Genomic DNA, 14,179 nt, shown 5'->3' on the forward strand with positions numbered 1-14,179 from the left:
CTCAGATTAACGTTGGAGAAAACGGGCTTAAATGCGTGTGTGTAATGGCCGTTTTCTCCGATGCGGTTCAACTCAGTTCAATTTTTTTCACATAGTTTCGAGATAGGATGAACCGAGTTTAAACTCAGATTAACAACGTTGGAGAAAACGGGCGTTTCATTACCGGTCGAGTCAACTTGCTTGGCAAAAGTGGCAATAAAAGTTTAATTATTATGCATACATAACCTAAATTCTTAGTCACGTTAAATTTTTCAAGACCGGCAGTCTCAATTGTTTTATTTTCAATTGTTTTGATAACATTGCGGTACAAATAGCAATCGAATATTGTGTTTAAAATTTAGAATCTTCCGGTGATATCCCTTTTCGTGCAAATTATAGAATGGAGCTAGATCAAGTTCAAGATCAAGGGGGTTTACGCATAGACGGCAGACGACCTCTTGAATTGCGGCAAATTCGCGTTAAATTGGGAGTTTTTCGACAGGCGGATGGAAGCGCCTATTTGGAACATGGAAATACAAAAATACTCGCTGCTGTATACGGTCCTCATCAGGTGCACGATTTATTGCTCTTATCAAATCGTTTATGACAATGAAAGTCAATATTCAATATCTTGCACAAATGTGTAAAGAACTATTTCACTATATTTCTAATGAACGTTTTAACCGTTCAAAAACAAAATTGTTTTAATTGTTGATGGTCTTAAATTAAATAATTTGAGACATTAATACCATTTGCAGCCTAGAGGGGCAGCCGCACGGAACACAGCAAACAAATCAACCAAAGGAATAATAAATTGTCAATACAGTATGGCAGTGTTTAGTTACACTGCTGGTGAAAGAAAAAGCAGACCTCGAGGTGACAGAAAAACACAAGAGAGATGTACTCAACTGAGACATGCAATGGAGGCGATATTGAATTTGGAACAATTTCCTCGATCTCAGATTGATATTTTCATTGAAGTTTTACAAGTTGACGGCAGCGACTATTGTGCCAGTGTCAATGCTGCTACTTTAGCTCTAATCGATGCTGGAATACCCATCAAAGTATGTTACCTCATTCTACTAAAGCTTGGAAGAAATAAAAGTTCATCACGTTGAAAGTAAATGTAAATTGTTCAATGAGAAAAAGTTTGACAGTATTGTCAGTTGAAATTTTTCCCATGCTGTTTTTTATGACAATGATGAAATAATTACAATTATATTCAGAATAACCCTTGAAAAACCAAATAATCATCATATAAAAAACGGAATTATCGCCATGGAAGTTAGCAATGGTAATCGTAAAGTAAAACAAAATAACAAATTAGTAATGAATAATGATTACTATGAAGAGGAAAAAATTAATGCTAGTGATTGAGTCGAAGTGCAATATACTTTAATGATATCAAAAATTCAGAATTTCTCCAAAATACAATGAAAATGAAATAATTGTAATGGTATACTTACAGGATTACGCGATAGGATGTACGATAACATTGCCAGATTCGTCAGCATCGTACGAGGAAGAGGACGCTCGAGGAATCGGTATACTGGACGCAAATTTTTTGGAAGAAAACGGTCCCGGTGTTACACTTTCGATAGTCGCTCTTCCAGAAACGAGCAACGAGGCGTCGAAAGAATCCGGTCTTATCGTGGTTGCCCAGGGTTCCGGACAACGATTGCACCTTTCTCGTCTCGAACCCATGAAAGTTCGTGCATTGACTGGATGTCGGGACATTAAAGTTATTTTGGACCGCGCAGTACGACAACATCTTAACGCAAATTCGTTACCATCATTGTTCAATGTTCACACATTGGTTGACTGACGAATTCAAACGATAATTAAATATGTGGCAAGTTTTCCAATATGATGTATGCATATTTATATTTTTTTAATTAATATAAATTCGACATATTCAACAACGATTTCGTCAACTCTTGATATTAAACTTTTCTCTCCTGGATCGACAGGTCGCCACTTCGCAATTCTTCACTTCCCGATAACAATGTTTCGTTGATCCATAAATCTCATAAAAAATATAAACTATTCTACTCCTTCATATAAATTGTTATTTATATTTTCCCTTCTCGTTGAAATTGATCGGTCACACGAATCAGAGTTCTTGCGCAATTATGATGAATATAAAAATATAAAATCCGTGACGTTCAAAGCTTTGCATCTGGATGCCTCTCCATTATCATTCCAACACCCTGATAAACAAAAAAATAATGATTGATCTCAAGGGGACTTATAAATTTGTTATAGCAACGAAATTAACTTATAGAAGATTAGCTAAAAAAACTAGAAAAACAATCTGACACAGTTTTTGAAAAATAAATGTCAATAAATTACCTGTCCTCCTGCAGCACAGGCAGCGATCAAACCAAATTGCTGATCCTCTCGAATCATGCGGTTTGCTGTGTGCGTTGCTAATCGAACTCCTGTAGCGGCAAAGGGATGTCCAAGGGATAATGATCCTCCCCAGGTGTTCCATTTATTCATGTCGGGCGTACCAACTTTTGTAGCCCTCTTCAAATATTCCTTGGCGAACCATTCTGAATCGAGTGCTTTTAAATTGGCCAAAATTTGAGCCGCAAACGCTTCGTGTACTTCCCAAACACCGATATCCTTCATACTTAAATTTGCTTTATCAAGAATCTGCAATTTTACGAGTTTTACGAATTTTCAGTCGTATATTGTTAAGGTTATTTTTTATGATAAAATTGAATTATTTAATATTTTAGCATCATAAATGATAAAAGAAATGATCTGATGGCGCGACTAAGAATCTCAAATTGAAATAATTTGTTCTAAACTTCCTAATGGAAGATTTACATTATTTTTGACCCACATCAGTTTCTAGAAAATCTGAAATTATGAAATATCAGCGAATTTCAATGGTTCAAAAAGTATCGTCACTTCTCTAATTACCTTGGGAATCGCGTAAGCCGGTCCAAGTAGCAACTGATCCACAGGATCTTGTGAAACGTATGTGAATTGTCTCAGATACGCTTTAGGCTTGAGGCCTAGTTGTTTTGCTTTTTCTTCAGTCGTAATCAGAGCTGCAGATGCACCGTCTGTCAGGAAGGATGCATTGGCTGCTGTCACTGTTCCATAAGGCTTCACGAAGGCTGGTTTCAATTTCGCTAGTTGTTCGGTTGTTGAGACTCGAACACCATTATCCTTATCCACTAGCTCGTTTACTCCAGGCACTGAAAAATAAACGAAAGTCATGACTAAACAAACGAAAGAATAAAGTAATCTTTGCATTTCATGAATAAAAATGAGAGGAAAATTATTTCCTCTGTTGTATTGTATGCTTGAGTACTTGCTGTTCATAAAAAAGAGCTCTAAAATATTTTTCCAATGAAGCAGTTATATTAATAAAAAATATGAACATGTAAAATGTTTGGCCACCTTTATAAGGGACGATATCGGACAAGTAGCCTTTTTGATGGGCCTGGGCAGCGAGAGTGTGAGATCTAAGAGCATACTCGTCTTGTTCAACTCTTGATACTCCGAAAGCAGCAGCCAAACGGTCACCACTGTGTCCCATTGTTTCACCAGTTGAGAATTCAGCTACCGCTGGTAACTGAAGAATTTTGGAAAAAGAAATTTTTGAGATATCGCTGACTTTTCGAATGCAGGTAGCTTCTTCAATTCATTATTTTTTGTAATAATTTCATGTTGAGTTGTGATAAAAAATAAACAAATTATACTGAGCAGTAATAAGAAAATTATGAGGAAAAAATGAAAAATAAATTGATGACTGATTGGAAAATTGGCTTACATCAGGAATAAAATGGGATGGTCTGATACTCGCAAGAAGAGCCATTTTTTGTTGCAAAGATTTAGCTCTGTTGGCTTTTAACATAAGAGAACGCATATTCCTGTTGTGCCTTATAGGTATGTCAGACATAAATTCAACACCTCCAGCCACGATAGTGTCATAAACTCCAGAGGCTATCAAGCCCATTCCAGTGGTCATAGCTACGTTGCTGCTTATACAAGCCATTGTGACAGTATGTGCCGGAGTTCGGTCACTGTATCCAGCAGCTAAGGCAGCTTCTCTTGCAATATTGGAAGTCTTTACTTCTTGCAGCACCGTACCATAAATAATATAGTCTACAACTTCTTTCGGTAGATTCAATTTTTTTCTCAGACTCCTAAAAAGATGTTGACATTGAAAAAATATAGATTTATATTTCGACATGTTCAACTATACCCTTCAAACTAAATGCATACAAATACCTATTTGTAATTCTAATAACAAAAAACAAAAACTCACAAAAGTGCGTGTTGAGTAAGATCATGAGCCATCAGCTTACTATATTGCGTTCCAGACTGCAAAAATGGAGTACGGACACCATCCACAAAAACAATATTTTTGCCTGTTGGAGTGCTGCTTTTTGTGACATAATTATTTGTCGACGTTGTCAAAGCAGCGAGGGAATTCGAACTCCCTGTTTGGATAATATTCGTACAAAATTTTTACTCTAAATAATAATAATAGTGAAAATAATAATAATAGTAATAATGAGGAACGAAATGAAAATACAGGTCAAGTTTTTTCGATTCAAAATTTTTTGCTCTGTATCGCATTCAATCGATTCATTAATAGCACTTTGCGAAATCCAATGTTCAAATTTCGTTATTTAACGAATCGAACTTTGCACTGACCGGTTATAATCCGTACGTCATTGCCCTTACTCCATTAAAGAATCTATAATTGTTCTACAATTATGAACATTTATTTCATGTTTCATATGATAAAAAATCACACTCACCCGAATGGAGAAAACCTTGTCTTACTCGGGGAAAATTTCTAGCAACGAATACAGACATCTTTTCGTAAATTAAATAAAAAAAATACAAGTACTTGGAAAGTATGTTACACCCTCAACCGATCTGCCGACACCGAACTACTGAACTGAACACTGAACAGCTTCCCGAAACAACATAGAATACAAGAATGGCTCAAAATTCACATACTTTATACATAAATATATATATATATATATATTACACCAGCTACAGCTCCTATTTTTACCCACAGCGAGTAAATGAATCCTTTATGCGTTGGTACATTTTTTACTGCTAGAGGCAGCACACAATTTTTCCTTCAAATATCGAATGCCGTGCTCTCAAAGTTTATGTTTACAATCTCTAATCTCTATAGTCCAATTTACGAATTTACATTTGAAATAGTAATACATGCAAAAAACATTCGTAAACTGTGATAAATATTGACAATTTCTCAATAAAAATCTGCCAGTTAGCACTGCTAAATTTCTACTATTCGAAATTTGATTGTATTCAAGCAGAATGACAAGTGTACTTGTTCCTAATGATATTTTATCACGTGTGCAATACGCTTTTCCCATTCTTGAGGGAAAGGTTAGTTTTACATTGAACATTAAATTTTTCATGTTTATCATCGAATATATTTCTGTTGGATGTTAAACCAAAATTTGAAAAATCCCGAAATTATTTGAAGATTTGCCAAGAATTTGTGTGTGATTTAATTTATAATGAATCCATTCTTTTATTTATAAATAGGTGCAATCGGATTGTACTGATGATCAATTTGTGCAAATTATCAATGAGATAAAAGGCTTACATTTAGCAAGAAGAATTCAGAATCTTGCGATCCATCATATAGAACGATACATAAGACAAAATGTAGCTCCAAACTTTTGGTCCAAGTTTACAACTGTGATAGATGAGCAACAAGGCTTTGAATTATTCAGAAGCGCAGTGGATGACCTGTACTCCAGTTCAATTGAATTTTTGCCAATTCTGAAAAGGCTGGAACAACTTGTCACTGAAGAAGACTCCAAATCAACACTTTATGGCCAGCCAAATATTTTGGCACAGTTCAAACTTATTGTAAGATCAACGTTACTGAGTTGCTTACCACTGTGCCACGAAGTCATCATTGAACACTTTTATAAAATTGCCTTCAATGTTTTCTGCAACACTGATGTGAATTCTGTTGGTAAGATTTTGGATTAGATTTATTTATTCTGTTTTTTGAACAATGATTTTATTTCTCTTAAGGAAACTCGTGCTAATTGTTCGTCAACTGATATGCTATAAATATTGAATAGATACTGAATAATTACCAAATTTAATTCAATCAAAGGAAGATGAAATTTTGCCTTCAATCATTTTTCTTACAACAGCAAAAAACAATTATTCATAAATGTAACATAGCGAAAGGTTATAGCATGCCTTGCTTGGTGGTAATTGAAAATATCTTTTGTTTAAGACAATGGAACTGATATTACCGAATGCGGCGGATGCAACAAAGAACTTGATAGTTGTCAATGCCAATTGATAGTGTACATGTTCCATGAGACAAACAGGAAGTTAAACGAACTGGAATTGCTTGAGAGGCTTGTTGGAAATGTGCTGACTTCGTTAATTCACATTCGAATTAAGAGTCACGTTAGTCAATCGTGCGAACGGCCGTTTGATATTTCACAGCTAGTTCCTCTTGAGAACGTAAGATCTTGAATATTCATATATTCCATCTAAAAATTGGAATACCCCTTCTCATGAATTTCTATGGAGGAAAAAATTTACTTCCAGTGGCTTGAAACCGTCGTGCTCAGCTGGCTCACAAGAATCTTCTCCGGTGGCTCGTCAAAGTCCGTTACTGTCACTGAGAGAATTCGTACACTGTACAAATTCAAAAGGAAATTGTCTCATTACCTCTATGAAACCTACACGAGAATCAGAATTGATCAATTATTTAATATAATTATAGGTAATTTGATAACTTGAAATATCATTAGACATACCAAATACTTCATTCTCATTTCTGGATTTCATGAGTCTATACCATTGCTTTAAAGCTAGTTCACCAACTTCAATATTAGAATAAGGGTTAACATAAATGGTTGAAAACTGCTTTTCAATGATCCAAACTAATGCATGGCTCAATGATATTTGAGTGAAAATTCTATTCAATTCCCACTGCAAAGATACGAAAAATACTAATTATCATAGCAGAGATATCACTAACACTTATTATACTGTTTTTCAGAATATCCAGACTCACAGCCGGCAATAGACGATTTACGAATCTGCTTAGAGCGAACGGATTTACGCAAGGTTTTGGTGCAAACTTTGCAAGAGGCTCTGAGAACCCGTTTGTTACATCCTGGTGTTAATACACCCGACATACTAACCGCTTACATAGCCGCTATAAAAGCACTACGACAATTGGATCCAACTGGTGTTCTTTTAGAAACAGTCACCGAACCAATTAAGTATGGATTTTCACGGTTTTTCGGTTCTAATGACTACGTAAAATCATGTGGTCGAGAAATATTCGGTGAAAACAGGCTTGGTCTTTTCTATTCCAATGAAAAAAATGTTCTTTACTCCGGAAACTTTTTAGAATATGTGACAACATAATTGTTTAGATTGTGCTAATGATGTACAAAATTCGTTTGCGAGCATGTTTGGATACCAAGAATTTTATGCTCGATGGATTCACGAATATTTGAATCAGTCTAAATGGAAATTGAACTTTCTTTTTAGGGTTTATTTGAGAAGTAGAGAGGATACAGTTAGATGTGTCGTAAATGGTCTTTTGGATGATTCGCCGAGTGATCTAGCGGACGAGTTGATAAAGGGAGAATCTTTACAATTGGACGATGGATCAGTGGACGAGGAGAACGAAGATTGGGAAAAATGGATGCCAGATCCAGTGGACGCTGATCCTGGTAGTAAAACATAAAATCAAAAAAATAATTCCTGAATTTTCTTGCTTCTTTATATGTTTGATAAACATATGTTTTCAGCCAAATCGACGCAACGACGAATGTCTGACATTATTTCCATGCTCGTGAATGTTTACGGAAGTCAGGATCTGTTCGTAAATGAGTACAGAACGCTGTTGGCCGACAGATTATTGTCGCAATTGAATTATCACACGGAGCGAGAAATTCGTTATCTCGAGTTGCTGAAAAGACGTTTCGGCGAGAATCAATTGCATTATTGTGAAGTTATGCTCAAAGATGTTTGTGATTCGAAAAGAATTGATGGAAATATTCAGTCAGACGCGATTTACAGCATGGAAATGGCCCCTTTCTCGACCTCGGCTCTCATTTTATCGGCCCAATTTTGGCCTCCGTTCAAAGAAGAATGGAAACTAGAATTGCCAAGCCTCGTTCAAGAACAATTAAAAAAATACGTAAAAGCCTTCGAAGCTCTTAAAGGCAACAGAACTCTTTGCTGGAAACCTCATCTTGGAAATGTCAATTTGGAAATCGAATTGAAGGACAGAAAATTGGAAATCAATGTTACTCCTATTCATGCCACGATAATATTACATTTTCAGGAAAAAAGTGAGTATTACTTCAGCAAAACGAATCTTATTAAAGTATTTAGTCCAGTCCCACTGGCTAGAAAAAAGCTCAACCGAGCATTTCGGAAAAAGGTTGAAGGATTCACCATGAGTGTAATATCGAGTTTCCGGGGTCGGAGGTGATGTCATTTGAGCGTCATCTTAAGAATAAAGTGCAAATGAGTTTCTCCAGCGTATCTCGATAACTACGAGTCTTGTCGAGAATTTCCTGAAGATTAATGCAGAAAACCGATTTCTCTTACATTGAAATCATCAGAAAATTCTTAGTCTCTAGGCAACCAACAGTTCGCAGATGATTTAATTCAAGTCTCAGTTGCCTATTGATCTACGTAATATTAATAGTAAAAAAATTATTCATACAAAGAGTTAGAAAATAAGGAGATGACAACTTAAAAACAACGTTTGATTTGAAATTTAAGATAAGTGGACCTTGGAAGAACTGGCCGACGTGATGCACGCACCAGCAACGATTCTTCGTCGAAAAATGACGTTTTGGGTGTCGCAAGGTCTTTTAAAAGAAACCTCGAACGATGTGTTTCTCCTTCAGGAGGAAAGTTCATCGAAAAATCGTTCTGTAGCGGAGATCGTAGATGATGAGGAAATCGAAAGTGCAATGGCGTCTGCGAGTGATCAACGGGAGGAGGAATTGCAAGTTTTCTGGTCATACATTGTTGGAATGTTGACAAATCTCGATTCGATGCCTTTAGAAAGAATTTATCAGATGCTTAAAATGTTCGCGTCTCAAGGTCCTGGAGCTGTCGAGTGCGGTTTGCCCGAATTGAGACTATTCTTGGACAGAAAAGTTCGCGAACATCAGTTATTATTTTCTGGTGGATTGTACCGATTGCCGAAGGCTTAAAAATTTTATTGAATTTCAAAAAAATTTCAAACGTATTAAAATGATTCGTTATCAACGATATTCAACGGATTTCAAAGTGTTTTTTCGTCGCTCGTCTTTGTAAGACCAAATATTTTTTCATAAAACTATTGAAATTTTTACGAAGTATTGAAAAAAAGTAGAAAAAAAAATTAATGTACATACTTAAGTATAAAGTAATCGTTTATCCTATAAAGACAGACTCATTCATAATATAATTTTAGTTTTATCTTCGTATGCGTATTGTATTTTTTTTTTGTATTCATTGGCCCGGACCTGACAAAGACTTGTCCATAAACTTCTTTTTAGCAAAACACAGCCACCATTTGCTTGGTTTTCCATCTTCTCCATACACTTTGTCTACAAGTCTCGTTGCTGTTTCTTGCCTTATTTGCTGCAAGTATTGCCTCATTTGATCTGAAACGGAAAAAATGAAGAGTATAGTAAATAAAAGGAAAAGGATGCAACAAGCCATCAGCACATTCACAAACAATCAAGCTACATTATTAATTAATTGCTACAAGAAATGAGGTTTATCTTATTTGAAGTTACCAGCTTCGGCAGGACTGCTTGGCTTGGCGTAGACTGAATTGAGAGGGAATCCAGGATCTCCGGGTATGTCAAATTTAGCAAAAGCCAAAGAATGCATTTCAGTATTAGCTTGGTGGCGAGTCGCACATTTTTGCAACCTCTTCAAGCACTCAGTTATGTACAAAGTAATATAAATGAGAACTCTGTCTGCTTCACTCTGTAGAAAATTCATTGAAATGAAATTATAAAAAAAATGAAATAATGCAGGAAAACAATTGTAATATGCATAAATGTTCAATTAAACTCAGTTATGTTTGTAGGATAAAATTATTTATATTTTTGGAATGTTTCTTAAAACTGATAAGTATCCTGCAATTTTGTATTGATTTTTCACTAGTTTTCTGAACATTGTGCTCTTTGTATATGTTGTTAAAATTTTTGACAATTCACCTTAATTTCATAAGTTCTAAAGAAAACGTTGGCTTTGAAATAATAAAGTGCTTCATCTACAATGTCCATGTCCTGTCCGCTCATAGGAGGAGCAGGACCTCGGAAATTTGTTTTCAATGGCAGAAGCGCCATATTCCCGAGCATCATCTTTTTATTGACAGTAAAACTCGAGTGAAACGCCTGTAACAATAAAATTGAAAGAAAAAAAGCATGTATAGTATTTTTGGAAAAAATCGAAGTTTTTTAACAATTCTTGCACACGCCCTTTTGACAGATAAGACAGTTCGGTGAGAAAACTCTTTTTGTTTTTGTATTTATCGAGAAAAATTTTGTTTCTTACCGGCATTTTGAGTCCTTTGAAATTTATATTATTTTCTTTAGCGGCTTATTTCATTTAACGAATAATATCCGAAAGAAAAAACTCATAATACCACTGATAAGGAGAGTTTCTTTATGAATCAACGAGATAAAAGCACGAAATAAATACCAATACAAGAAGAATCGCAGCGGGAATACGCTGGACCGGATGTGTCTACTCCCAGTCGGTAAAACGATCAAGTTTTCACATTTTTTATAGATGGCGCTTTTCATTAAATTCTCAGGTCAAACCGGATGTGGCGAATCTGGGATATTTTATACGGGCATGGGTCTTCGTGATGATGTCTCTTCTTTCCTTTCGTACATTGATCGTGCAGGGTGAGTGGCCGTGTATTAAAATCCACATGGATCTACGGCATCGAACATAATTCGAAGCTCGTCGTTTGTTCAAGTGCTAAACTGTGATCTCCCGCGATACGTGATTTCATACGTTTTCCCGTTGTTCTTTCCAGTTTTTTTATTTATCGGCATTTTTCTGTCATAACCTACATTTCGAGGCGCGATCTGTTTTCAATCTTTCCCAACATCCTTTGAGACTCGCAACGTGACACTTTTATTTACTTTTTTCAACCTGCAAACTATTATGAATTTCGTTTCACTTGTTTTTTTTTTCGATAAGTTCTCTCACGATTGTAATCGATTTCGTAAGGAAAACAATTCATGAAGTTGAATAAACTCTATATCAAGTCGCAACGCTAGTTCCTATTTAGAAACCACCTCTGCTAATTTTTTTCGGTGTGCGTTGTTTTTCATTCATTCTCTTTTTCCAGGTACTCACGATGGGTGCGTACAAGTACATGCAAGAGTTGTACAGGAAGAAACAGAGCGATGTGCTCCGTTTTCTCCTGCGTGTCAGATGCTGGCAGTACCGTCAGCTCACCAAAATGCACCGTGCTCCCAGGCCATCCCGCCCTGACAAAGCCCGTCGTCTAGGATACAAGGCCAAACAAGGTTAGTTCATACACATTCCTAGAGTATTCTATTTCAATCTTATCTCATAATTTCACATCCCAAAAAATCCTCATATGTACACAAAATTGAGAATTTTTGTACATCAAAATTTGTAAGAAGTTATTAAAAAACTGAAATTTTAGTTTTGTCAATCCAAAGATGTTATTAGATAATTATAAAAGACCCGCAATTTTTCTTATTCTTTAGCGTAACTTTGATTTATCGCTATAATTTGCAGAAGATCTTTTTAACTTCTGTTTAGAATATCAACCTGTAGAATCATTTGTTTATTTGGATGAAAAACTGATTTGTAAATGATGAGTTGTACATGCACCACTCTTACTTCTACATGGGGATCTGTACATCTGATGCTTTTCAGTTTTTGACCATCAGATTGCATTGATGTTGAATTTTGAAACGTTGGAGTGGAACAAAGTGAAAGAAACAAAATATTCGTAATTTTCATATTTTCCCCTCCCTAATTCGCAATTTGTAGTTTTTCAACCTGCACAAATGATGCATGAAATAAAAAATTGGAGAATCACAAATATTTTTTTCATTCATTTCTGTCGACTACAAACTTCTGTGCCATAGTTTCAACATAAAATTTAGAACTATGAGCCTGAAATGATAGTTTCCAATACAATAACATTTGATCTAACTTTTGTTTAAACATTAATCAATTTATCGATAGAATTTTATAATCTGAAATATTACAACCACACGAACCAGGTGATATTTTACAAAAACAGGTTTTGTAGAAATTATAAAAACAAAATGTGTTGTTACAGTGTAACAGTGATAACTATTAGTCATGTACATTTACTCTGATTTATTCTGATGATGTTGAAAATGTCAAAGATAAAATTGCAAGTCGATCACAGCAAGCATGGCAAACACGTGTAAATCCTGAAAGTGCTATTTTTTTATACTTCTTGATGTTGGTTAGAAGCCAAGCTCATTTTTTGTATACGTACAAAACTTTTGATAGTATTTTTGTTCAAGTCTAGTTTTGAACTAAATCCCAAGATTGAAAAGATAAATAATCTAACTGTATTGCCCATAGATATACCTTGATATTTCTGGTATTGTTTTTCCTTTACAACTCAAGCATACTTTTGGAAACGACTCTAGAAATTGTACTGTTCAAAAAGTCTTTCTTTTACAATTGATGTGAAAATTACAATAGAAAATATCAAAGCTTCTCAAAAACTGTTTGCTGACTGGATGGCACTAACTTTGATATTTGGGTAACCAGACCCAACCAAAGTATGCACACATGCTTGTTAAACTAGAGCTTTGATTGACTTTAATGATGAATTGTACATGCACCACTCTTACGAAATCGTGGAGATATGTACCGTCTGATTTGAGGAAATGATAAAATTTGAAAAAAATTGGATGTGAGAAGAATGATTAATGGATTTTTTTTTATGGAATCGTAGGTTTCATTATCTTCAGAATTCGTGTACGTCGTGGAGGACGTAAACGTCCAGTGCCCAAAGGTGCAACTTACGGTAAACCCAAAAGCCACGGAATCAACCAATTGAAGCCCACAAGGAAATTGCAGTCCGTTGCTGAGGTAAATGAGAATTAAATTCGATTGAAAGAAGGAATAAAGGTAGTTAGAAAATTGATTTAATCGTTGAGTGATGATAACCCGGATCATAAGCGACTTGATGAATTCATCTGTATAACTTCCTTGGATGTCTGATAACGATAATCAATAAATTCAATTTTATCCTCGAATCAGTTTGAAAAAATTTTATTTTTCATTGATCGATCTTTTAAACTGGATTTCAGGAGCGCGTTGGCCGTCGTTGCGGTGGATTGAGAGTTTTGAACAGCTATTGGGTAGCTCAAGATTCTTCTTATAAATATTTTGAGGTCATTCTCGTCGACCCCGCACACAAGGTGAGATAATCGTTCATTGCTCATTTTTCAATTGAAATTTTACCAATCTTATAATCTTTTGAGTCGCCACTATTTTTTCTCCTTATAAATTCTTAACTCGTAATTGAAGCCAGGTCTCTCCCATTTCGTTTCAGTTCAATCAATTATTTTTTCAATTTTATGTATACTTTAGTTTTTTGGTACCAATTTTATGTAAAAATCAAGCACCAATTTCCAAACGCAATTTATTCAATTCTATTAAATTTTTTTTTCTTCCTATACTTTTCAAGTCGACATTTCATAAGTAATTTCCATGACTTTAGTTTTCATCAAATCTCCCTTTCGTCGTATTTTTTAGGCTATCCGTAACGATCCCAAAGTGAACTGGCTCTGCAACGCAGTCCACAAGCATCGTGAACTCCGTGGCAAAACGTCGGCCGGCAAAAGTTCCCGAGGTTTGGGCAAAGGACACCGTTATTCGCAGACCATCGGTGGATCGAGAAAGGCGGCATGGCTCAGGAGAAATTCCCTTTCTCTCCGAAGGAAACGATAGGTTACTTGACACTTGTCATCTCACGCAAATTAAAATGTCTGATTCCATCGGAACATTTTTATTTTGCGTCAAAAGTTTGATCGACGATGCAAAAAATAAATATCTTCTAAAAAAACCACAATTCACTCTCTTTGTCCCCCTAAAAACGCTGATTTTCTATTCTTACATCTGCAAAATCTTATGCCAT

General features: G+C 35.4%; 5 protein-coding genes across 6 annotated transcripts; 3 read left to right on the plus strand and 2 right to left on the minus strand.

Annotated features, from left to right (window-relative positions):
- Positions 1-54: 54 nt before the first annotated feature.
- On the plus strand, positions 55-1,904 carry Ski6 (exosome complex component Ski6). Of its 2 annotated transcripts, XM_043412972.1 has the most exons (4): positions 55-189; positions 379-550; positions 738-1,043; positions 1,448-1,904. In XM_043412972.1, the coding sequence occupies exons 2-4, from the start codon at positions 380-382 to the stop codon at positions 1,802-1,804; spliced, it is 834 nt and encodes a 277-aa protein (XP_043268907.1). In that variant the 5' UTR covers positions 55-189; position 379; the 3' UTR covers positions 1,805-1,904. The 2 variants fall into 2 exon arrangements, with proteins under 2 accessions (XP_043268907.1, XP_043268906.1); XM_043412971.1 differs by lacking the exon at positions 55-189 and having other exon boundaries at positions 208-550.
- On the minus strand, positions 1,842-4,924 carry Mtpbeta (mitochondrial trifunctional protein beta subunit). Its single transcript, XM_043412964.1, has 7 exons — positions 4,767-4,924; positions 4,268-4,442; positions 3,770-4,145; positions 3,397-3,571; positions 2,911-3,191; positions 2,332-2,637; positions 1,842-2,189 (listed from the first exon to the last, which is right to left on the minus strand). The coding sequence occupies exons 1-7, from the start codon at positions 4,822-4,824 to the stop codon at positions 2,145-2,147; spliced, it is 1,416 nt and encodes a 471-aa protein (XP_043268899.1). The 5' UTR covers positions 4,825-4,924; the 3' UTR covers positions 1,842-2,144.
- Positions 4,925-5,114: 190 nt separating this feature from the next.
- Positions 5,115-9,278, plus strand: morula (anaphase promoting complex subunit morula). The gene is made up of 8 exons (XM_043412963.1): positions 5,115-5,376; positions 5,539-5,977; positions 6,251-6,486; positions 6,574-6,751; positions 7,031-7,256; positions 7,531-7,715; positions 7,794-8,339; positions 8,779-9,278. Exons 1-8 carry the CDS (start codon positions 5,305-5,307, stop codon positions 9,216-9,218), a joined length of 2,322 nt encoding a protein of 773 aa, XP_043268898.1. The 5' UTR covers positions 5,115-5,304; the 3' UTR covers positions 9,219-9,278.
- LOC122407026 (actin-related protein 2/3 complex subunit 3-like) lies at positions 9,279-10,714 on the minus strand. The gene is made up of 4 exons (XM_043412974.1): positions 10,558-10,714; positions 10,218-10,397; positions 9,789-9,984; positions 9,279-9,653 (listed from the first exon to the last, which is right to left on the minus strand). Exons 1-4 carry the CDS (start codon positions 10,561-10,563, stop codon positions 9,499-9,501), a joined length of 537 nt encoding a protein of 178 aa, XP_043268909.1. The 5' UTR covers positions 10,564-10,714; the 3' UTR covers positions 9,279-9,498.
- Positions 10,715-10,799: 85 nt separating this feature from the next.
- RpL15 (ribosomal protein L15) lies at positions 10,800-14,113 on the plus strand. Its single transcript, XM_043412973.1, has 5 exons — positions 10,800-10,913; positions 11,366-11,546; positions 12,992-13,128; positions 13,350-13,460; positions 13,798-14,113. The coding sequence occupies exons 2-5, from the start codon at positions 11,375-11,377 to the stop codon at positions 13,990-13,992; spliced, it is 615 nt and encodes a 204-aa protein (XP_043268908.1). The 5' UTR covers positions 10,800-10,913; positions 11,366-11,374; the 3' UTR covers positions 13,993-14,113.
- Positions 14,114-14,179: the final 66 nt, after the last annotated feature.

This window comes from Venturia canescens, chromosome 2 (assembly GCF_019457755.1).
Source record: "Venturia canescens isolate UGA chromosome 2, ASM1945775v1, whole genome shotgun sequence".
Lineage (NCBI taxonomy): Eukaryota > Metazoa > Arthropoda > Insecta > Hymenoptera > Ichneumonidae > Venturia > Venturia canescens.

Coding starts and splice junctions, on each gene's coding strand:
- LOC122407026 (XM_043412974.1), bottom strand. Junction 9,985..10,217: donor TTAGAACTTATGAAATTAAG/GTGAATTGTCAA, acceptor AATTTTCTACAG/AGTGAAGCAGACAGAGTTCT. Junction 9,654..9,788: donor AAGCAGTCCTGCCGAAGCTG/GTAACTTCAAAT, acceptor TTTCCGTTTCAG/ATCAAATGAGGCAATACTTG.
- Ski6 (XM_043412972.1), top strand. CDS start 380: ATGGAGCTAGATCAAGTTCAAGATCAAGGGGGTTTACGCATAGACGGC. Junction 551..737: donor CTGTATACGGTCCTCATCAG/GTGCACGATTTA, acceptor TACCATTTGCAG/CCTAGAGGGGCAGCCGCACG. Junction 1,044..1,447: donor ATGCTGGAATACCCATCAAA/GTATGTTACCTC, acceptor GTATACTTACAG/GATTACGCGATAGGATGTAC.
- RpL15 (XM_043412973.1), top strand. CDS start 11,375: ATGGGTGCGTACAAGTACATGCAAGAGTTGTACAGGAAGAAACAGAGC. Junction 11,547..12,991: donor AGGATACAAGGCCAAACAAG/GTTAGTTCATAC, acceptor ATGGAATCGTAG/GTTTCATTATCTTCAGAATT. Junction 13,129..13,349: donor AATTGCAGTCCGTTGCTGAG/GTAAATGAGAAT, acceptor ACTGGATTTCAG/GAGCGCGTTGGCCGTCGTTG.
- morula (XM_043412963.1), top strand. CDS start 5,305: ATGACAAGTGTACTTGTTCCTAATGATATTTTATCACGTGTGCAATAC. Junction 5,377..5,538: donor TTCCCATTCTTGAGGGAAAG/GTTAGTTTTACA, acceptor ATTTATAAATAG/GTGCAATCGGATTGTACTGA. Junction 7,716..7,793: donor TCCAGTGGACGCTGATCCTG/GTAGTAAAACAT, acceptor ATATGTTTTCAG/CCAAATCGACGCAACGACGA.
- Mtpbeta (XM_043412964.1), bottom strand. CDS start 4,824: ATGTCTGTATTCGTTGCTAGAAATTTTCCCCGAGTAAGACAAGGTTTT. Junction 4,443..4,766: donor ACAAGGTTTTCTCCATTCGG/GTGAGTGTGATT, acceptor TTATCCAAACAG/GGAGTTCGAATTCCCTCGCT. Junction 3,192..3,396: donor CGATATCGTCCCTTATAAAG/GTGGCCAAACAT, acceptor TTTATTTTTCAG/TGCCTGGAGTAAACGAGCTA.